At 33.1% G+C, this 24,741-nt stretch overlaps 1 protein-coding gene across 2 annotated transcripts in view; it reads right to left on the bottom strand.

The window, feature by feature from the left end:
• Positions 1 to 7,399: 7,399 nt before the first annotated feature.
• crb (cell polarity complex component crumbs) overlaps positions 7,400 to 24,741 on the bottom strand; it is a 48,807-nt gene continuing 31,465 nt past the window's right edge. Inside the window, exons 6-16 of one of the 2 annotated variants that reach the window (XM_071891775.1) lie at positions 22,965 to 23,305; positions 17,493 to 18,369; positions 15,445 to 15,593; positions 14,530 to 15,356; positions 12,855 to 14,459; positions 11,901 to 12,794; positions 11,476 to 11,812; positions 11,100 to 11,399; positions 10,677 to 10,787; positions 9,891 to 10,332; positions 7,400 to 8,277 (exon numbers count right to left, since the gene is read on the bottom strand). In XM_071891775.1, the coding sequence (XP_071747876.1) occupies positions 10,117 to 10,332; positions 10,677 to 10,787; positions 11,100 to 11,399; positions 11,476 to 11,812; positions 11,901 to 12,794; positions 12,855 to 14,459; positions 14,530 to 15,356; positions 15,445 to 15,593; positions 17,493 to 18,369; positions 22,965 to 23,305 (5,657 nt within the window). In that variant the 3' untranslated portion in view covers positions 7,400 to 8,277; positions 9,891 to 10,116. The remainder of the gene's footprint in view (positions 8,278 to 9,890; positions 10,333 to 10,676; positions 10,788 to 11,099; positions 11,400 to 11,475; positions 11,813 to 11,900; positions 12,795 to 12,854; positions 14,460 to 14,529; positions 15,357 to 15,444; positions 15,594 to 17,492; positions 18,370 to 22,964; positions 23,306 to 24,741) is intronic. The other variant, XM_040721727.2, reaches the window with a different exon arrangement.

Below are 24,741 nucleotides of genomic sequence, written 5' to 3'. Positions count from 1 at the left end.
ACTTTGTTTCCACTGTCCTTTTTACATAAACAAACTATACTTTTCATTTGTTCATTTCATCATCATGAGCGAACAACAAGCAAAAAGGCAGCGCATCTCAGATCTCCTAAATGCTGGAGTTGATCTGGTGAAGATTCCAGACATTGTTAAGTGTTCTAGAAGCCTAGTTTTTGAGTTGGCCGGGATGAAATAAATGAAAAAGATATCTCCTGGATGTCAATCTGAGGGTGGTGAGTTTTCAACCATAATATAAGGGGGGCCTACACTATTTATTTTACTCCTCCTAACTAATCCTCTCGATCTATTTCTTAGATTGAATGAAAAAAATTGCAAGGAAATGGCTTTGTAATAATATTACTCACACTTAGGAAGGATGGAACAAACAAATAAGCTTAGATATTTGTCACAAATAATATTAAGTGAATTTATGAATAAAAAAGGCACAAAATAATCCAGACCATTACTCTTCCCAACTTTTCCATTTTACATACTTCATTTAATAGTAGGTCAATTCATAGTCTATAAATTTGTAATACAAGCTCGGTAGATCACTACTAAAAGATAGTTATTGACTATTTCAACAATTCCCCTAAAAATATAAATAGATACGAAATTAACTGATGACGCCACATTCACCAACCTGTTGGCTAAGCCTTATTAAGCATTATTAATTTGTTCACAACCTAGTAATAAATAACCCAGGTTAACCAAATTTCAACTTTTTTGCCATTTTATTAGTGATCTCTTTTTTGGAAACAAAAATATGGTCACCCAATTTGGTGAGATATGTTCTAAAATTAGCAAGATTTAATTCGAGATCAAGAAATCAACGTTGAGAACTTAAAACAAGAGTGGACAAAGGTTCAAAGAAAGCTAGAATTTTTAATTTTATATATACCGTAGCGTCTACTGGGCAAGACAGACAGATTTTGACGTCATAGAGAATAACAAGGGTATATTAACAACATAAAATACCAGAAATTAAATGATTAATAGAAATAGAATATACTCTTTAACGTCAAAATTAAAAAGAGTGGTGGAAGTCATATTGAATCATATTGGTTAGAGTGATATTGTTTCAGGATGATATTTAGTTTTATTCAATTGTGGTCGGTCCTCCAAAATGAAATAAAACTAAAGAGAATTTGCAAAAACGAAATAATAATAATATGATAGGATGACTGATGAGTACTTAAGTCTCTCGAGCGCTCCCTTACATAAACAAACAAACAGCTATTCTCCGTGCCTATGAGAGTTAATTCCTTTTAACATACCAGCATTTATATTGTATTCAAATCTTAACATGTACTCAAAGGGGTCGTACATTTACGACGTCCGGAAAAAAGTACTGTTTTTGACCCTCCCTCACCCTGTTTCTATTTATCCAACACTTGATACCCTATCCGATTGGACGTACTAAATTGTTAGTCTCCCCCTGTGATTGTTTGATATTACCTTTACTTACATTGGTCGTAGAAGTTGTATAATTAGTTATCCCCCAATTTAATTGAATGGATGTTCTTCTCCGCCTTGCCCTCCAATGATTGAGTAAAATTCTGGTTTGAATCGATATCTATTCATATTTTTGAGAAAATAATGATGATATTAACTTAAGACAGCAATAAAAAAAAATAAAAAAATAGAAACAGTGTTACAAAAACGATGCTAAATGCACACGCCGGAGATAATTAATTAATACTATTACATTATTATTTCGTTGAGGTGATAAATTTATATGATCTACATCAGGGAGCACTATACACCATACAATGCACCCTGTATACAAATTGGATTGCTATATGCACACACCTCAATATTTCATTAATACAATTACATTGTTGTTTCTTCCATAAAAATATGTTTATGATATATATCAGAAAGCACATTGTACTGTGCAGCCTCGTGACTGTATTTCATACTCACATCCATACAGATAAACTTTGCTTTATTGTTGATCAATTTTTGAGTAATGTAAGTGTAGGCATTTGAACTTTACAATGTGCTACATAATACTTAAATTATATCCTATATTACACATTATATTAATTACATATTATTAAAATCTACATCATATTTTATTCGATACGGTATTAGTAATATTTTATTAAAGGAGTAGTTATTATATTATTTCTATAAAGAAATAGCCAAAATTTCTGTATATAAATAATAAAATGGGCAATATATAAATGATATTATATAAACAGCGGAGGATCAATAAGAAATTGTGTTCCTGTTCTTTTGGAAACCGAGCATAAGTATTTAATAACCTATTACTTTGTATATTTATCAAAAGGAATACATTGTGAAATAGCCATGACGGATGAAGGGAGAAGAAGGAATCGACGACACCTGACAACAAAATACAAAGGGTATTTTTGTGTTAGCAAGGTAACGCCGTGTCTTATCACTGCATATTACTAACGCTATATTGATGAATAGCGATAAATGATGAATGGATGTAAAATGATACGCAGTAAGTGATTGAATTATATATTGTAGAAGTTGAAATTAAAATTAAAATGCATAAGCTGGATTCTACTAGTTGCAATTTGTGGATCTCATAATTAACGTATTTCAGGACACGTCAGTAATGTTTTTCGTTTTTTTATACGGGGAGGGTTCAAATTTTTTGGGTGGGGCCTGTTTTTTAACAAAAGTCCATTTAAAAAAATGAAAACTTGAAAGAAAAAAAAATATGATTGAAATTTATCGTATAAACCAATAATTTTTTGTTGTTTCTTTTTTTGGGGGAGGGGGCTCAAGCCCCTGGACCATCCCTATGGATGCCTCTGAACTATTATAACACCGATTAATATTATTCCTTTATTATATAAATACTAGTAGTAGCTATTAGGCGTCGACAAAGAAACACAATTTGTTTTCATAATAAAGAAAATAAATCCTGTAGAAATCATCAGTGTTAAGGAGGGTTCACTCAAGTGTTTATGCTTAATTTAGCACGCATTTTGTCTTCCTTTTTTTAATTATTATTCTGACGTAGGTACTTTTTTATTTTCGAAAATAATTTATGATATGAAGTGCAATAATAATAGTAGAAAGGGGAAAATTATGAGTGATTAATGAGCTCGTAAGGACTTCAGTGAACCCAATGTTAATACAAGGTTAGACTATGTATATCATGTAATCGTTTTTGCTAGAATTTTCAATTTGATGTACCGTACCGATTGCTGGGCAAGACAGGCAGATTTTGACAAAAAATGCAACCACTAATACACTATGAGATCCATATTAAAAAGCCTGGTGTAAGTTAAACATCAGGCGTACCCGTGTTATGACATAAACCTCTATTCTATTAACCTTGAGTGAACCCATCTTTACTCAGACTCGTGGTTAGACTTTATCCTTCGACTTTCTCTCCTGAGTATTTTTTTAAATTTATAAAAGAACCACTGGAGGAATTACGTGCTATACTCGTTAATTGTTATAACACTCATATAAATTAAACTTACAATTTTGGCCCAACTGATAATTTTGGGTTGATAATTACAAAAATCCAAAGACGCCCCTAATATTTCTTAAAACTTTTTAAACATTAACAAATTCGTGAGTCAAAAATCATATTTGATTTAGGATTATTGAAGATTTGTCATTGGGAAATTGTTTTTCCCTTCTCTAATTAGTAGTTATAAAACCGGTTTATTTTTGTTACCAGAATTGGTAGTCCAAAGAATGAATTTTCTTTTCCTTAGTAGTTGTCATTAGTATTTAATTCCTCAGTAGTAAAGATCCTTTCCTCAATAGATTCAATTATATTCAAAACCTGATTGAACATTCATTTGTGTGTAACCTTGAGGATTTGTTGTGGAGTTATAAATCTAAGTCCTTGTTAGACTCAGAGTAGAATTGGGGATCCACATCAGAGTCACTCTTGACAATGTCATTGTTTATATCATTTTTTCCTTCCTTCCACTAATCTAACGGAACGTCATGGGCATTATTTTTACTCTCGTGTGAAACATTCTTCAAATTGTCAGGGTTACCGAGTTGATTTTCGGAGTTCTTAGATTTTTTTTTTAAACATAGCCATCGTACACAGAACTTTCATAATTATTAATGAACAATAATAAGATTCACATTCTTAATTGGCTCGGATTATCCGATTTCTTCCTCCAGGCTGTTTTGGGGGTAAAACCACTTTTTGGAAATTGATAAATGGCTAGGTATGTATGAGAGACAGAAATATTATTTATTATAAATTTGAAAGCCACATTAAATGTAGAAATGATTATTCATAATAAAAGCCTTCGTTCTCGATAAGGATCTGTACACTGCGTCTGAAAGCGAGGAATGTCTTCGCTACCTCGTGAGGATCCATGTCGTTCATTGTATTGACGATGGGGCCTTCAAGGCCTCATCTGAGGCATGATTATTCTTTCAGATAATCCTTACTACCCTGTCCGACAGGTAAAAACTATGAGGATTGAGATCCGGGCTGTTGGCTCGCTAATAAAACTGAGGTCAAAAATCCGGCACATTTTGTCTTAAGAACTCTTGGTAATCTTACCGTTATGAGTAGGTGTTGAGTCTTGCTAGAATATATATGGCTTCCCATCAGTAACTTCATTCATTCATGAGATGAACATGTCCTTTTAAAGCTCCTTGGTCACGTACTTGTCCTTTTGTAGGTCTCATAATTTGTCCCTCTGTGATGATGACCGCCAGGACCATAACCGGAGCCGTCTTCTTTGTTTTCATGACTGGTTGGACCTCATCAGGGTTCAAACAGTTCCATCTACCGTTCTAGGTTTATGCTTGGCGTCAATAGTGAAGATTTTCTTGTCTGAAAAAAAAACAAAAAAACTGCACCTAACTAACTTTACTCTTCATTTGGTTAATAAGAATCTTGCCTTTGCTAATTCCGTCAACTTTATTCTACCCTGTTAGCAGATGCTTTGAGGCTTTGAGGAACCTAGACAAGAAATGCAGAGCAATCCTGATCACATTTTTGATGGTTCCTTTACTCACGTTGCAGTCCTCGGCAAGCCTAGCAATTGGTGTGTCTAGATGAGTGTCAATTAATCGTATAAAGCCAGTTATGAGCCTTTTTGTCTGGATTTTATCCGATCTTGTTCAATGAGATGCTCTCTCAGTCTTTCCTTCCTCATCGAAGCCCTGAATCACGTCATAAACTGTTGATTTTGGATACTTGAAGAAGGAAAGTATCTCTTGTGCGGAGTATCCCGCGTGGGAAGCTTTGATGATGGAAATTCTTCCGACTATTTCCATACTTGAACGATGAGTTACTCAAAAAAACCCTGATATTAAATTCGACAGCTAACATATTTAGCTTTTCACAAGTATTAATTTTTTTATCAAATAATCTCTACAATTCTCATAATTAGCCGTTAAAGTTATTCCGGATCTATCTTGTCCACCAGGCCTGACGAGAGCACTTTTCATGAGAATCAATGAAAGTAAACTTATTATTCATACATTTTTCCTAATATTAAGAATAAAAACAATTTATCAGTGTCAGTAACAATAATATTTTATATTTTCTTTAATTCCAATTACACATAAATATATCCAATTCATAAATAGCACAAATAAAAATATTTAAATAAACGATTATATACAACAAAAAAATTAATTACCCTCAACATAATTTACCGAAAAGCATATATTCAAAAGAAGGTATACACTCTCCCTTAATGCAAGTTTTGCAAATATATAACCATCTCTTGTTACGTTGTGGGAATATTTTGACGATAATTCATTCACATTTTTAATTGCTCTTTCGAAAGCTTAAGTATGCCCTTAATATTTTTTCTAGAATGAAAAGCTCTTCATTAATTATATTTTTATCAATTTGCACATAGGATAAATATTTTATAATGTAGGATTCAGTCACCTATACTTTAGTCCAATCAATAATTTTATAATATCGACTGCAATTAAAATTAACCTAAGATATGTTAAATACTCCAAGGCACGATTTTGATGGACTAGCTCGTGAAGATCGAATTCTTTTCCATCCAGTTTTTCTAATCTCAGGTCTATCATCCAAAATCATAAAAAGAAGAACATTTTCTTAATGAGAAAAATAAGCATGTATAACTTGCAGAGCAATTTTTTTAACCTAGTCTTCTTAATTTTTAACCAATATTATAGCCTAAAATATATACAATGAATAATAATGAATTCTTATTTATGGTGAACCATATGGAAGTATTTTTAAGCATTATAAAATGTACCAGAAAGACAAAGTCATCAGAAGGATTTTCTTCAGAAGCATGCAGAAGTATAATCCTATTGGCTATCTTGTATGATTTATATTTCCTGGATTTTTAAAAGCAATATCTTTCTAAACATGCCCTTCTGATATAGTATGATAAATTTAGTATAAATATTTTTGATCTGTACTCAATTCTTTATAATTAGTTAATGCAAGAGAAACTGTAACAAAGGTTAGGATTGGAAAAGTTTCACAATTTGCAGGCCTTTTTCCAAATAGTCCAGAAAATCAATGAGGACCAGTTATATTTCCATCTATCTGGCAAATGGCACAGAGGAAAGTCGTCCCTATGCAGCATACAAATAAACCAGTGAAGAGGTTTTTGAAGATGTTCTTCCCAAAACCTTATAACTACGCCTTTATAACTGAAAACGTATTTCGAAGGGGTGTAATCGATGAAAAAGTTTGAGAACCGCTAGCCTATACTTTTAAAACACTTGTAAGCAAGATATCAATTTCAAATATGATAATTTATTCACTATTAAACTTGAACTTTTCGAATTACTATGTAATGTATGCTAAAAAATGAAGTATAATAAATTAATATGAGGCATTGATATTTCAATCCAGTTTTGGCAGCAAAAAAAAGTGTTCGTATGCACATGAAAATTTGGCATATATGCTTATTTTTATGTATTGAAATATTACTATCCATATTCTATTTTCTAACTTTTTGGCATATAGCCCACCCTAATGTACAGTGATGAAAATCCGCTGTAATTTTTAGTATGTCCTTTCTTTCTTTAATTGGTAATCTGAAGAATGAATTTTCTTCACAAAATCAGTTTCCATTATTATTTAGTACCTGAGTTGTGAACATCCTTTCCTAAATAAATAAATTCAACTACATTCAAATCCTGATTGAACATTTATGAGTACTCATAAAAGACGGAGTGTAATCCTGAAAATTTGTTGCAAAGTTATAATTGTCAGTCCTAGTTAGACTCAGAATAAACATTGGGGATCGATATCGTAGTACTTCTAGGAAATGACCTTGTTTATATCCCTTTCTCCTTCCTGCATAGTCACAGCTGATCCAATACAACGTCAAGTGCGTTATTCTTTCTTTATTCCAAAAACATTCTTCAAATTGTCAGGGTTACCACGTTGATTTTAGATATACATACACACAACAGGAAAAGATCATTCTTATTAGAAATATTATATATTTAATTAACTCATCAAGCTTATAATCGCTAATAATAATAATTCATATATATTTATATATAGGATCATTATTTGGCAAATTGATTACATTAAACTGTGTAATATAATATAAAAAAGTACGAATACTGTATTTAAAAAAGTGATTATTATCAATTTAAATGAATTCTATTATATATATGACATTAAGTAAAGGTTGAACATATAAATTGATTGATTGATCATGATTAAAATGTAAAATTAAAAAAGTTTTAAACTTTTCAATAATAATAAAAATCAATAGAGAGTTGACGATTGCGTTCCTTCTACATCCCTAAAAATGTGTATATAAACGGCATATGGCGCGGGGAACTGCTTAGAGATAATTAATTATAATTATAACGTTTTTTTCTTCAATAACGTAATGTAATAATTATATCTTCTTCCTTATCTGCTCTCCAATAGGGCTGGGTATTATAATACATAGAATATGTTATGTACAACAGTGAAGTATTTCTAAGACTAAAATTAATCTTCTAAGCAAAATGGTTTGTCTATAAAATCAGAATGAATAATCCTTGTGATTTGATTAATATTAATTAAGAGAGGAAGGGTTTGTGTGAAACAAAGATGAGATTGATTATTGTTATTTAAATGAGTCTTTCCTCTGGAGGAAGTTTGAGCATCAAATTCGACAATTCCAATCTTGGAGCATCATGTTCTTGTTTCTGAGGGGAGTAAGTTCCATGAAGAGAGCGTTTCTTCCTCGCCATGGACACAAAGACGAGGAACACGAATATAAATAGAATTACCATGACTCCAAGGACGGGAGCAGCAATGGAAAAGAACTCGGAGTCATTATGACTACTTCCATATGCCTGCAAATAATTAAAATATATTTTTTTAGATAACTAATTATGTATGTGTAATTAAGAATCTTTACTCATAGTGAGTCAGTTGTTATAAGAAGAAAAATGTGAAATTAATGAGGAGGAAGGTAAGAATATTATTAATATGTACATAGTTGGAACAACACATAAGTAGGGTTTTAAATCCTCGGCATTTAGTAGTTGTGGGCAAATTCTTTCATTTTTCAGGAGAAAACATGTAAGTTTAAAGTACTACCTGTAGAGAAGTTACAAGGGTGTCCCCAGAATTATATATATTTTGTGTGTGTGGGGGCTATGGATTTCTAGATTCTTTTTTTTTTAAATCCAGAAATCCATAGCCATTCACAAAATATTTATAATATTAAATTTTATGAATTTTTTTTTCAAATATTAACTTTTTTTGGAAAATTTTAAAAAAACCATAGCAAATATACAAATCCATAACAATTCACAAAAATTAAATTTTTTGGAAGAAATATTCAAAAATCTACGGCTAATCAAAAAAAAAAAAAATTTCACAGCATTCTCAAAAAATTTAATTTTTTGTAATTGTTTTGAAAAAATCTAGAGCTGTTTACAAAATAATTCAATTTTTTTGGAAAAAGTTTCCAAAATCCCCAGCTATTCTCAAAAAATTTAATTTTTTGAAAAAAAATTAAATTTCAAATATTAAATCTTTTGAAATTTTTTTTACCCCTATTACGACTTGTCTGCAGATGCACGGCGCTAGTATCACCGTAAATCCATATGATTTGAAACGATGACTTTGATGGAAAGCTTCATATGAAATGTGAAAAATCCAAGCTCAAAGCTTTTTTAGAGAGAGAAATTCCAACTTCCTCTCAGTGTATAAAATGTGATATTCTGTCAGTTTTGATTTGAATAGAGGGTTTCATAGTGACTATTCTTGATCATTAGACAGTCCCTTTCCAATCAAAACTAGGCAGGATCTCAAATTTTAAAAACTAAGGGAAACTCAAATTTCTGTCGACAAATGTGGCATCATATTCTATTGGTATAAACTTTAGTTTGAAGCTGGATTTTTCACACTTCAAATGATGATTTCCATCAAAATAATCGTTCCAAATCCTTTTGATTTTTACGACGATACTAGCGCCCTGTCGGACGTAAAACAATCCATATATCATTGCTAGACACGGATTGTTTTTATTTCCTTCATTTCATAGGTAAAGCGTGTAGCTGATCTAATGAGACGTCATCACAGCTAAGCTACTCCTCTCCAAATTGTCAGGGGAACCATGTTACTTCTCTGTTTCTTTCTTTTTTGCATGCCCAAAATGCTTACGATTTATAACCCTATATTTAAGACAGAAAGAACTAAATAAGATGATCTCTACATTAAAACCGATCCTCTGATCATATCAAATCCAACACCACTTCAATATTTACTTATACGGTAGTAGTATACAGAATTAGAGTTTTCCAAATAACCTTGAGGAGAGATGCTGTGTTAGTACAGCCAAGGCAGTAATTAACACAATGCTTATTAGTATTGCCAAGGCCCAGTGTATTACATACTATAACTGTGAGTATCGTGCCTATTATTTAAAATCCTCACGCGTGTTTCTGTGTTTTCTAACCTTTTAATAAAATGCAATCGATCATGAGTTTTCCAAGGATGGATGGACGAAATTAAACAGACATAAAACATGTAGATATCACAGACTGAAATATTTGAAATTGTACACGATGATTTTTTTTTTGTAGTTTTTCGTTTTGTTTTCAAATACGTTTTAATTCTAAAAAAATAATGTTCCTTTTGAGTATTATCCATACTCATTAATGATTCATCTTTTCATTTTTGACTTAGATGAGCCTCTCTTCTGGAGGGGGCTTGATAATGTTGTCAAGCTGTAGTCTGGGAGAAGTTAGCTCTTGATTGGCTGGCTTATATTTCCCTTCAGACCTACGTTTTCTTCTGGCCATCACAAGAAATATAAGTATGCCCATAACGGTGATGAAAAGGATGCCTCCAATAATGGGTCCGACAATCATGAGAATGTCTCCTACCTTTTCTGTTGACTAATGACATTAAGGGAAAATGAAGAAATGTAGATAGATGTATAAAATGACACATTTTGATAAAGAGAGGGAAAGGAAGGAAGAAAAAATGAAAAAGTTTTACTAGATTATTATAGCTGTAAAAAATATGACATTGGACGAGCCAAAATGATGATTCATCATTTTGGCTGCAATTATGTTACATTTATCATATGATTTGAATGTAGTTTCTTTCTTTCTTTCTTGTATAACAACGATAAAGAAATCAAACGTAGACAAATTACGTTGGTTTTTTTTCTTTGAAGAAACAAAACACTACTATAGACTATAAACTGTAATAGAATGCAACATGGATATTATCTTACCTTTAATGAACAGTCATGTCCCTCCCATTCATCGTCACAATCACACACATAGTAAGGTTCGCTATCACAAGCAGGGATGCAGGCACCTTCATTTTTACATAAGCCATCAGACTGTCAGATACATAAATAAAACAGTTGGGTTAATCTCAGTCAAGAGATACAAATTATTGATAAATATTTATATATATAGGTTTGTAAATCGTAAGCTTTTTCTTATTTTAAAAAAAAGAACCCGAAAATTAACACGATAATCCTGATGCTCAATTTAACTCCAACTTTAGAGTCATAAGTCCCCAAAAATCAAATCCTCAGCAGCACTTTTCGTTGTTCATAAGCAAGAATACTCGAATACAGCAACAAAAAGAATTGCACGCTAAGAATGCTTACGATTTACAACCCTAGATGTATATTTAGGTAAATTACCAATTGACATGGATCCTCTCTTTGACAATTAGTTCCACAATAACCCTCCAAACATTGACATTGGTAACTCCCAGGAGTATCTGTACAATTTCCTTGAATGCAAGGCTGTTGTGTTAAGCATTCGTTGATGTTGGAACTGCATGTTTCTCCAGAATACCCGGTTCCAGTGCAATTACATTTGAATGAGTTGAGAAGATCAATGCACTGACCCCCGTTAAAACACGGATTGTTTTCGCATTCATCAATTTCGTCTTCGCATAATTTACCCTCGTATCCAGGAGTACATTTACATTGGTAAAACTATGAAAAAGAAAGAAACATCAAGGTATTATTATGTGTAAACATTTGTACAATATTGTGGAGTCATGAGTCTTACGAAAGAAGAAGAATCCGATAGACAAGTAGCATTGTTTTTACATGGCTGTATGAATTCTTCACAAAAGTCTCGCTCAAGCTCACAATCTACTCCCTTATAAAGGGGCATACAATCACAATTGTAAAAGTCATCACTTGTATGGCTTTTCTCTGAGCGGCATGTTCCCCCATTTTGGCAAGGCTCTTGCTCACAGGTTTTAATCTTAAGTTCTTCACAGTCATGGCCTTCGTAATCATCAAGGCAGTTGCAAGAGTAGTCTCCAGGGATTGCAGTTTGTGTGCATGTTCCCCCGTTTTGACAAGGGCTAAGCTCACATTCATCGATATCCGTGTCACACCTTGATATTGAATCAAAACAATATGGCAATGATTAATTATAATCATGATAAATCAAAGGATAAATAAAGGAGAGTAAAAAATACTTACAACCATCCAGCCCATCCTGAATTGCAGGCACATGTATAATTGGCTACTCCATCAACGCATAAACCGTTTTGACAGCTATTTTCGACGCATTCATCTATGTTGGTTCGACAAGTGGGATCCTTGAATCCTTTTGGACACTCACACTCAAAGACCTCAGAGGGATTGGCACATGACCCCCCATTGAAGCACTCTCTTTCAAAACATAAAATACATTCACTTGCATCAACGTTCTTAATGTCGGAAGCAATAAATTTGGAAGCAGCTGTGGAGTTGACAAGATCATTTTCATTATAAAAGGGCAAGAGAATCCCTCCGATACGAAGTTCTCCGATACATCCTCTAAAATAGAGATCATCTACATTTTCTCGTTCTCCTTTACCAGCCGTTATTAGAGTATCTTCTTCCATAACAAATTTTTCAAAGTCAATTGCATCGATTGTTAATTGCTCATAGAGCCCATTATCTACAGATCCAGAGGCAACCCCTGTTTCAAACTTAAGAATGACGGAGTGCCATTCTCCATCATCATAATTTGTGTTATTTTCTCCGCCTAGCATGTAGGTACGAATAATTGAGCCCTCCGGAATTTTGACATTAAGAGCACCAGAACTAAGGAATAATTTTATATATTGAGTTTTATTTCCGATAAACATAAGGGTTCCATCTTCTTTGGAGCGAAATGTAGCAAGTATTGTATTCAATGATTTGAGGGAATTGTCCTCTAAACTAGGTGTAAAACTAACAGTTGAGTTAATGCCGTTGAACGTTGCATTAGTAAGACATTCATGACCGTCTTTTAGACTTTTACAAGTACTGTTGCCAGGGCATTTATACCAAAAACAATACTCTTTTTCGTCACAATTACGACCTCTGTATCCCTTTGGACATGAGCAACTGCAATGAAAAAATATTTTTAAATAACTTAAGATGAATCATTATAATCACAACACTCACTGATAGTCGTTCCATGTTACTTGACAAATTCCTCCATTCTCACAAGGGTTCTCCTTGCAAGTATCGTCAGAAACAATCCCTTCCATGACATCAATGAGACGAACATCTCCTATTGATGGGGGTCGATTTACAATTTCCGTAAATTTGAAATCAAATAGCTCGACAATCTTTTTCTTATTCTTTCCATCAGATATTTGTATGTCTTGGATTATTCCTTTAAAGAAAGTGGGCTTGGGATTGCTCAATACAGGATTATCACTGTTGATAAGAGAGTTTTCATTTGCTTCTAGTTCTTCAGTCGAATCTTCAGTATCTCTTTTACGTCGAACTTCTTTTAAAGAAGAATCAACAGATTCAGTTAATGGAATCACCGTAGTGGTTGTCGTTTCAGTGTTCGATTCAGGTAAGGTTGTGGGGGCACTGGAACTAACAGCAAATTCACTTGTTGACTCCTCAGATGAAAAAGGGTTGAAATTTGACTGAGTTGTTTGATCAGTTGGAGGAAGGACGCTGGATAATGAGACTATGACAGAGGATATTGTCGTAGTTGTGGTTGTTGTCGTGTTTAAATTATCAGGGGTTTCGGACTCCACATTAATATCTTTATCCGGTAAGTTTCCAAGATATAACTTTTCAGCAATAAAGGCAGTAGGACTAGGGATTTCATGATTGATAGAAACAGTTTCATTTACTTTGACCATCATTGAATTATGCATTCGAACGACACGAATAAAGTGACGGTAGCCATCTGATAAATTAACGGTGTACACTTGAAATTTTTCTTTTTTAGTATCAAAAAATACGTTCACGACCAAATTTCCGCCAAGGAGCTGCCCAGTAATGTAAGATGGACTCCTTTCAATGTTCCCAAGGGATGAACCAAAATAGAATATAAAACCATTTTCTTTTCGGGTACGAATAAACATAGATATATCCACTCCAGATTGATATGGAGCAGGATTTGTAATGTCCACAGCTCCAATACTTCCTGTTTCATTTTCATGGCCAAAAGTTGCTACCGTGTAATTGTACTGACAGGAAGCTCCTAAAAAGGGCCTATGACAAGAACATTCATACTCAATCCATAAGTCTTTACAAAACCCGTTGTTTTGACAGGGATTAGGCTCGCATTTATCCTCCCGTACACATCCAGGGCTAGTGTTCTTTTCTTCTACTTCATGAGAGCCATGTTTGATATCTTCTTCAGTTATTTTAATTCCATTCACAGTAATATCTTGAACACAACCAGTAAACTCAGGAGCTTGATTTGCTAATATTTTTTGATCCTGAACAATTCCTCCAAGATATGTATTATAGAACACCGTGTCATTTTCCCCAGTTGGGTTGATGGGCTGAATGTTTTGAAGACCATTCACTCCCAGGGTTAGATGTGATGAATTAACGGCCACAAATACTTTTTGCCATTCTGTATTATTTAAGTTTTCTCCAATAAATATTCCTTTATATTTGCTAATTAAGTTGGAATGAAGATTCAATTTCCCATCTTTCATTTTAAGAACGAAATGAGTATTTCCTTGACCGATGGCAACAAGTCCGTTTCCTAGAGTTGTACGGAATTTCATGTGAAGTTCATATCCCTCACTCCTGCAAAATAATGAGTGTTATTCTTAATAAACGAAGTAATCTCATTTTTTGATTTGTTTTCAAAACTTACCTATTGGAGGGTACTTTGATATAAGAATCTCCTTGAAATGAGAAAGTGGTTCGACTTTGGCACCGAAGTCCATCAAAACCAGCAGTGCAAGTACAATTCCCCGAGTGTAGAGACTCACCGATGAGAAATGGCTCACAGGTTCCACCATTCAAACATGCAACACTTTCACATCCAATGAGTGCGACAGAACAATTTTTACCACCCCACCCATACTCACAATCGCAAAAGTAATCAGCAACGCCGTCCTCGCAGCTTCCATGTTGACACGGACTAAATCTCTCGCATTCATCAATTTCTTCTTCACAGTTTTTGCCTTCATAGCCAGGATTACATACACAAATATACTCAGCGATCCCATCCTGACATTCACCGTTACGGCATGGAGAGCTCACACACTCATTTATATTCACTTCACAGTTATCTCCTTCATAGCCAGACATACAGGAGCAGACATAGCCAGAGGCATCAAAATAAGAAAAGTTTTTATCAAACACCGGAAGGACATCGATAGGAAGTGCATCCACCAATTCAGTCATGGAGTAGAGACTCTGATTTGACTTTTCAAAGCAGAGAGCTCCATTATGACAAGGTGTTTCGAGACACTCGGAGATGTCAATGGCACAGTTCTTCCCACCATAGCCCTCAAAACAATTACATGCATAGTCATTGATGCCATCCGTGCAAGTTGCATTATTAACACAAGGTCCAGGAGCGCACTCATCAATGTTAATTTGACATTCAGGTCCCTCAAACCCCGTGTCTGTACAGTTACAAACATAGGCATTGATTTCGTCAACGCACTGCCCTCCATTCACACAGGGGGAACTCTGAAATGGATGAAGAAATGCATGCATTAGTAGGTTCCAGTAATTGTATTGAAGCCATATTTATTATGATTAAAAGAATACTACTTACTTCGCACTCATTGATATTCGTTTCGCAGATACGTCCAGTAAATCCAGGATTGCAGGAGCAAGTGAAATTGTTTATGCCATCAATGCATAGAGCGTCATTTTCGCAAGGTTTACTTGCGCATTCATCAATGTTTATCTCACAATTTTGTCCTAGGAAGAATGAAAAATGAAAATTATCCATGTGCAAAAAAAAAAAAAAAATGATCAATGATTAATTATTATTAAAGGGTGGGTTTGACCATTGTATATATGGTGGAGGAGCGATGATTTACCTTGAGCGCAATTACTTTTGTGAACATGAGATTGAGTAAAGTTGATAAATAGAGTCCAAATGGTGAAAAAGAAGAGGAGTAGAGAAGAAGGAAGAGGCTGCTGCATTATAATTAATTAATGATAGAAATAAATAGACTGCATCCAGTGAGAATGAAGGAGTAAAGACAGAGAATAAAAGGCAACAAGGTTCATCATCAGATGAACAACAATGGTAAAAGTATTAAAAAAGAAACATAAGAAATTATATAGGGGATAAATGTAATGTAATTAAATTTTACATGAAAGAAACGAACGAAGGTGGTCGTTGTCATTAAAGAAAATCAAGGTGTGTGCGCTCCTCAGTCTTTTTCTTAAATTTATACTGTTAAAAAGATTTTCACGAGAAGAGCAAAGAGTTAATACATATATCATGTATTGTGGTGTTAGTAGTTTTGGCCTTCTTCCTTCCTATTACCTTGCAACGAGGAGGAAGTAAGTCCTATAGTCTATAGAATACATGCGTCGTCAATACAACTTCAGTACATACATGTTTCGAGAGTGCAAAATATAATTAAATAATAACCTTTTTAAACAATCTTATTAGCTTACAGAGAGGGATATAGTCATCATCATTCTGTGTAGGTGTATACAGCAATATAGTACCTACGTAGTAGCTATGATGTAAGTGTGACTTATTGATTAATAAGAGTTCTACGTAATTTCCACCTACATATTTGCCGCTGGTAATTTTGCCCCGAGGAGTTTTTGCTGCATAACATATTCGCATTTTTTTTTTTTTTTTTACTTTTATAGTATGAATTTGAACTTTACTACTGTATCTCGATCATATTGATTTTATGTATATCAGTGGTCTTAGCAGTGGGTGGCGGGAGGGGATGTAGCTCCCCCCTTCCCCCAATAAAGGAATTTTTGTTTTTTACTGTTATTTTTTGGGTCAAGATAAAAAGAAATATTTCCCAAAAAGTGTCACATAGGAAATCTATTTTTTTTTTTGAAGAAATTGAATTTTCAATGAACAGCTGTGTATTTTAGAGAAAAAATTTAAAATTGTTGTGTGAAGCTTTCGATTTCTGACTTTTTTCTTCCAAAATTATTTAATATTTGAAATTTTTTGTGAACACCTATGCATTTGTTATAAAAATTCAGAAAATGTATTATTTGAAAATATTCTGGGTTTATTTTTACGAGAAAATTCCAAAATCCAAGCCCCCCTCCCCTATATAATTCTGCAATCTAGGAGAAGAAGAAAAAAGTAAAATTATATCATTATTATTCTTTTTTATAATTTATCAGCCATTAATTAATGGTTTTAATAATCAGGCTTGTCCTTTTTTGACTTTGAATTGTATGTATTCAGTCGATCCATCATTTTTTGGGATTTCAATTATTATCACAATATGGAAGAGTTGCTTAAAAACAACGTGAAATATTGTTATAAAATGACAACTAAGACAAATATTACAGGTTTATAATTGTACAAAGTTCATTTGAGTTAACCAACATGAATTTCTAAAAGAGGTTGTTTGATTGGAGCTAGTGCTCCTCCAGATAGCATTATAATATAAACAACTCATTGACTATTCCTTTTTGAATAATTTTTCATCATTATTACTTCACTTTTTTCTCCCTCTCTTATAATTAATCAGATCGAGATACACCAGTTAAATTCAAAACGATAATAATAATAAAAAAGACGGCAAATATATCATGCGGCAAAATCTCCTAGAGACAAAATTATCGGCCACGATACATAATTAATAATGTGGTAAGGTATACCTTGGAATCCGGGAGCGCAGGTGCACTCGTAGGAATTGATGAGATTACTACAGCTTCCACCATTCTTGCACGGATGAGAAAGGCATTCATCAAACTCCAGAGAGCAATGATTCCCAGTAAACCCCGGACGACAGTAACAAGTGTAAGACCCAGCAGTGTTTTTGCAAATACCATGATTACAAATATTTTGTAGTATAGAGCATTCATCAATGTCCTCCTCACAGTTGTCTCCTTCTCTTCCAGAAGTGCACTTGCAACTATATTTCCCAACTTCATCAATGCATGTCCCTCCGTATAAACAGGGATTATCATCCCCTTCCCCACATTCATCAATGTTTTCAGCACAGTCCACTCCCTTGAATCCAGTAGGACACACACATTGATGAGTCCCTGCTTTATCCATGCAGACACGACCTGGAGGACATACAATCCCTGTACAATTATCTATCTTTGTTTCGCAGTAGAGTCCAACATATTCTGGGGAGCATTCACACGTATAAGGCTCCGCACCAGATGCCAAAGTACCGCTAGTTGGAATGCATATAGCTCCATTTTTACATGAATTGGAAGGATAGCAAGGGCTTGCAGAGTCTTCACAAGTTGGGCCTCCAAAACCCTCAGCGCAAGAGCAAAGAGCTCCTGTCTCTGTTGATGTACAATTTCCAGCATTTTGGCAAGGGTTGGGATTACAGTGTCCAGAGTTGGATCGGCTTATAAGTTCGCAAAAGTTTCCAGAGAATCCTTCTGGGCAGACACAGTACCCAGTCTCGGAAGAGCAGGTTCCATCGTTTTTACAGGGTAACGAGCTACAACCAAGAGAGGACTCACAGTTGGAGCCAGACCAACCCTCTTCACAAATACATCTGTAGCCTCCGTTCTGAAAAGTAAATAAAAAAGTTGTACATATGTATATCTATAAGAAAGTTTTAAAGGTGATATTTTATTGTTCAGAATACAAATGTACATATGCTTGACTAAACATCAATGAATGTGTTTGTTGTTGAGGCGTGACTTTTATTTGATAAATGCAAGTGTGAAGTCATGTTCAATATTAAGTAAGTTAAAGAAGAGTGGCGGTAATACAAGAATACTAAACTTGTATTCTTCATTTTCTATCAACAAATAATGACTCTGATTAATCCATTGGGAGGCCCCGAAAACTGCACAAAAAGTGACATTTATTAATTGTCACAATTACATAATTATAATTTCATAGACTGCTTGTAAAAGACATTCTTTAGAGGACAAAATAAATATCATGAAGATTCGAAACTTTGTGTAACGTAATTGAGTAGAGTAATGTCATCAGACCTACATATATCCAAGACGGCACTCCCCAACTCTAGGGCAGTGGTTACTAACCTTGTTGGAGGTACTGAACCCCACTAGTTTCATAAGATCATTCATCGAGAATATTTTTTTTTACTGATTGAATACCTTGAGATGACAGTTATATTTCTTGAAATGTTTGAAGGACCTTTTTTAAATATAAAATACCAAAATATGAAATAACTATTTGCTAAATTTCTGAGAAAAGAGAACTGAGAACTTATTCAACATTTATGCTATAATTAAGGATGTTAAAATTGTCTGAATCCAAGTGAGTATACAATTTAAAAAAAGTATATGTTAATAACCTGTAAGTTATTAGTAGCGATAAAAATCGTGCGTATTTTAAGGATGTTAAAAAAAAGAAATAGAAAATCAACATGGTAATCCCTACAATTTGAAGAATGTTTTAATACAGATCAGCTGTGACAAGGGAGAAGAGGGAGAAAATAAACAAATACAAAAACTACTCTGACGTTGATCCTCAATTCTACTCAAAGTCCTACAATTACGCAACAACCCCTCAAGGTAAATGTTCGTCTAGTATGAACACACACGAATGTTCAACCAGATTTTGAATATAATTGAATGTGATAGAAAAGGAGGTATAATAATAATGACAACAGCTAAGAAGATGAAAATTCATTCTTCGTATTACCAATACCAAAAACACAGGCCAGCTAAAAAATATACACGATTTACATCACTATTCATCTCTGTCAGTCTATCAAAGTCAACAACATATACTTTTCTTTTTGACTTACATTAACGAGGATTAACCCAATATTCACATAACTATTAATAATTACACCCCTAAATAGTGAAAAGTATGGGTGCACGTTTAAAAACATCATTTTGGGAGGGCATGACCCTCTAATGCTCCCAGTGGTTACAACACTACTTGGGCATCTCAACTCATCCCGTGTAATTTGATTAAAAACCTGTATCTGTATGAAATATTGGACTATGAGTACAATATATAATATATACATAAGATTAAAAATGCATAATCTACCATAACTTTGAAACAAATTGAGATACATCACTCAATTTGATTTTAGGGGGGGGAGTAGTTGTAGATTGCTTTTAAGTTGAAACACCAAATACATAATATGCTGTTAATTCATAATCACTTTTAAAGATACGTTTATCAAACAAAACATCCCGGAAGAAAATGAAGAAAGACATTATGGTTAAAGCAATGTATAGGGTGCGCAAGCTATCTGCACTGCCACGTTGGTGCACTAATTTGGGGAAACATGCACTCTTGGGCAGTTATTATTATTATATATATTTTTTTGTTATATAGCTTGTTCAATCTTGCATCAGTTGGAAAAAATTAAATCAATATACTAATTTGTTGTCCCAAATGTTTGGTAAAGGCACGGATCCCTCCTTGGAGTCCAAGCCAGGAGCGATAACTCTGGGACTAAGTGATACGTTCGTTGGCAAGTTTAGGAGGGAATTTGAGGCCTATAAAGGACTTGTCACCCTGCTGTACCAAAAAAAAAATCCGTCTCAAATGGCTCCAAGACAATTTTTTTTACAACTTTATCTTGCCTTACTTTTGACTTCCAAACTCATCAGACAAGAAACCGATAGATTTTTTTATTGTGTAGGGCGGCACCGAATGACAAACTAATCGAATCCCCTGCAACACCAAAGACGAACTTATCAAAATTAGGAAGGAACTTCAGGATTTGGCAACAAGATGATGAAGGCCTACTCGCACTTTCTGCATCGCATAGAGCAGTGGTTCTCAAGTGGGTGTACCCATACCCCTTAGGGTACTTGGAGATACTCCAGGAGTTACTTGAGATATTGAAAGAATTTTGTAAAAGTAGTACCTCACTCAGGGGCGTACGCAGGGTGTGAGCTGAAATTTAGGAATTTTTGCTTTTTACTAGAAAATTTAATACTTGAAATTAAATTTAATCTCCTGTGAGTACCTATCGATTTTTAAATAATTTTTATCCAAAAAATTAAATATTTGAAATTTTTCTCCAAAAAATTTAATTTTTTTTGTGAATAGCCGTGGATTTTGATTTTTGTTCCCAAAAAACTAAAATTTTTAAGAATTTAAATGGATTTTAGAACGATTTCTTCAAAAAATATAATTTTTTGAGAATAGCTATGGATTTTTTTTAATTTTTGAATTTATTTTCCAAGAAGTTTTAATTTGCAAAAAAAAAAAATCCAAAAACCAACCCCTTCCTCCAAAATATAACCCTGCGGACGTCCCTGTCACTGAAACTAAAAATGTTTTGTGCTGGTAAGGGGGTACTTGGGTTAAATAAATATTTTACAAGGAGTACATCACAAAAAAATAGGAAAGGGTTGACAATCCCTGGATTAGAGACTGTAATTAAGGCTGGAGATGATTTTGTTAAATAAAAAGAATCAAAATCCATCAAGCATTCAGAATGTGGTTTTATTTTTTTTAACTAGGTAACTGATTGGAGAGCAAATTGCGTTTGAAAAATAATCCCTGCATATTATATATACATATATCTAAAAGAAAAAAGTATATAAACGTAAAATAAATATTATTTTTTATATGGATGTAAGAATTCAGAATAATATATAGGGAGGTGTTTATGTGACATCTTGAAAACTTAATAATTACTTATATTGACAAGTCAAATACAATCATGGAAATAATTATGGTCATTCATTTGAACATTACAAATAAACAAACCGCATAATTTTAATCATTATAGTTTTGTTTTTTATCAAACTCAGGAACTTAATCAGTGAACTTCAACCAAAAAAAATATGTGTACATATATCTATTAATATTAAGACTAATGATGGGACGATTAATCAAAATCGGAGAATCAAATGTTTTTTCCGGAATCGGGATTGGCAAAATAATGTTTACTTTCTGCTGATTCCAATCCCCCCCCAAAAAAAAAAAAAAAATAGGAATTTTTACTTTTTACTAGAAAATTTAATTTTTGATATTATTTTTTTGAGAACTGAGAAATTGATTTTAGAAAATTTATGTAAACGGCTATGGATTTTAGAAATTATCTTTACAAAAAAAATTACTTTTTGAGAAATAGGTTTTGAAGTTATTTTCGAAAAAAAATTATTGAGAATATTTTTTTGAAATTGTTTACCAAATAATTTAATTTAAAACAAAAATATCAAATTGTATGCTTGAAATTTTAATTTTTGAAATTATTTTTTTGAGAACTGGTGATTTTAGAAACTTTATGTAAGCGGACTATGGATTTTTGAAATTATTTTCAAAAAAAAAATTTTTTTTTTTGAGAAATAGGTTTTGAAATTTTTTTCGAAAAAAATATATTTGAGAATAGGTTTTTGAACTTATTTAGCAAATAATTTAATTAAAAATATATATATATCAAATTGCATACTTGAAATTTTAATTTTTTATATTTTTTTTAATTTAAAACCAAGCCCTTCCTAAAATATAACAAAATAGTATTTTTAACTATTATTTAAAATATTAAAGAATCGGAATTGAAATCGGAATTTTTTTTAAACCAATGTAGATCCTCAATTTAACTCATAGTAAAAATAATTTTTTTTAGGGAGGGGGACGTTTTGGTTTTGGAATTTTGTTGAAAAAAAAGTACAAAATATTTTTTTGGAAAAACAATTTGAAAATTAAATTTTTTGAAAAGAAATTTCGAAAAATTTCAAAGTGTCAAATTCTTTGAAAAAAAAGATTCAAATATTAAATTTAACCTAAAAAAATTTCGAAAATCTATAGTTATTTTCAAAAAAAATCAAATATCCACAGCTGTTCAGAAAAAAAAAACTAAATGAAATATCTAATATTAAATTTTCATGTAAAGAGCAAAAATTCCTTGATTTCGTGGGGTTATAGCCCCTCCAGCCCACTCCCTGCGGACGCCCCTATTTTGGTATCGGTTAACAGATAAAATGTTATCCTAATCGAAATATATGTATCTATGAAAATAAAAGTAATCAAGCCTATAGACTTATTCTTATTATTTATAGTTTGGTTTTCTTCCCTCACTATCTTCAGTTCTCAACACTAACACAATATTTACATTCATTTCTTCCCAAAAAAACTAATTACCCTTCACTTATTCCTACAAAATAATTAATGATAATTATAGTATAATATAAGAAAATACAAAAGCTTACATAGTTTTGACATGTTCCTTTCTGATTACAAATGTTTTCATCTGAAGAGCACTCATTAATGTCTGTAGCACAATTTAATCCTTCATATCCACTAGCACAAACGCAAGTATTTGTCACTTCATCACACGTCCCATCATTCAAACATTCACCTCCACAGGGACTCACTAAAGAGCAATCATCTCCTTCAAATCCAGGGGCACATGAACAGTTAAACCCTCTATCTGTTTCATTTGGAGAACAGAGTCCCCCGTTGAGGCAGGGATTAGGATCTGGGCAAGATGGAGTGGTTTCTGGTTGTCCACTAACAGAGGAGGAGGGTTGGCACTCTACCACAACGTTTTCTGAAAAAAGAATGAAAAGATATTATGTGAATATGAAGAATGATGATTTGAAAATGGTTGAAGTCACATCCGTTCCATGGTTTCACGACCATTTAGTTGTGGGGGGATGATGTTTAAAGGAAAAAATAAAACATCTACTAGGTGTTTGAAAAGTCTTGAAATGTTATTAAAATGAAAATTCAAGAGGTTTTAAAGGATTTTTTCATTCCCTTCAAAATAACGAACCGGATCTTAACAAAAAAAATGTACACGGAACCCTTTAAATGTTAATTTAAATAACAGTCCAAGACTTTTCAAACACCCCGCATGTACAAATATTTTTTTATTGCATTGTAAAGAAACATATTTAAAAATACGGTGGTATTTTATTGTCTGTAATTATTATGTGTGAGAAAGGGTTTGTAGGGATTTAAAGAGATAAAAAATACGTAATTTTAGGATTAAGATTAGTTCTTTCTGTACATGAGCAGATATCCGTTATGTATGTATATACTTAGAAGTGGAGAAATAAGAAGAAAATATGAGCAAGTCACATTCGTTTCAAGATATGAGGTTGCATAATAGGTATTCTTCATTTCTACAAATATATAGATATATAAATCCTACCTCCAAATTGAAAGGGAAATTTAAAGAGAGAAAAAAATATATATATAGTGAGTATTTATTAGGGTTTGTGTTCGGTTCGAAAATTATATTAAAGCTGTCTGAGACCGTTAGTGGACCGAACTAATTCACTCCTTTAAAGAAGTCTCAAAGAAAAACTATTGAAATGCATAAAAATCCACGCCTGATGCCAAAGTTCTGCTGGTTGGAATGTATATTTTTACATGAATTAGAAGGATAGCAAGGGCTTGCAGAGTCTTCACAGTTGGGGCCTACAAAATCTCAAGAGCAGAGAGCTCCCGTCTCTGTTGATATGTAATTTCCAGCATTAGGGCAAGGGTCGGGATTTCAGTGTCCAGAGTTGGAACTGCTAATAAGTTCGCAAAAGTTTTCAGAGAATCCTTTTGGGAAGAGCACTTTCATTCGTTTTGCTAGGGTAATGAGCTAGAACTGACTCACAGTTGAAGCTGGATGGATTTTTAGTGGACCGAACTAATTCAGTCCTTTAAGAAATTTTAGTCGTGAATCATCTCAAACAACAGTTTGGTCTAGAGGGATTCTATAGATGAATTGTCGAGTATGCGAGTTGTGCTTCAAAATGACACAAATACGTCATATAAAGTTAAATCTATTGCCTAATTGAACAACTAATAAATCCGGCAAATAGGGGAGAAAATTGAGACTATACAAAATGGGTCCATAAATTTAGAGCCAAAAAAAAAAAAAAGAAGGTCCATGTTTAGAAAATGATTACATTTTTGTCAAGAGTCTGAGATTGCGGCTTGGACCGAAATATATATGTCCAAGCCAATAAGAAAAAATGACGTAGGAAC

Source organism: Lepeophtheirus salmonis, chromosome 11, assembly GCF_016086655.4.
Source record: "Lepeophtheirus salmonis chromosome 11, UVic_Lsal_1.4, whole genome shotgun sequence".
NCBI lineage: Eukaryota > Metazoa > Arthropoda > Copepoda > Siphonostomatoida > Caligidae > Lepeophtheirus > Lepeophtheirus salmonis.
The sequence above is the reverse complement of the archived record's forward strand: the minus strand, read 5'-3'. Positions and strand labels throughout refer to the sequence as shown.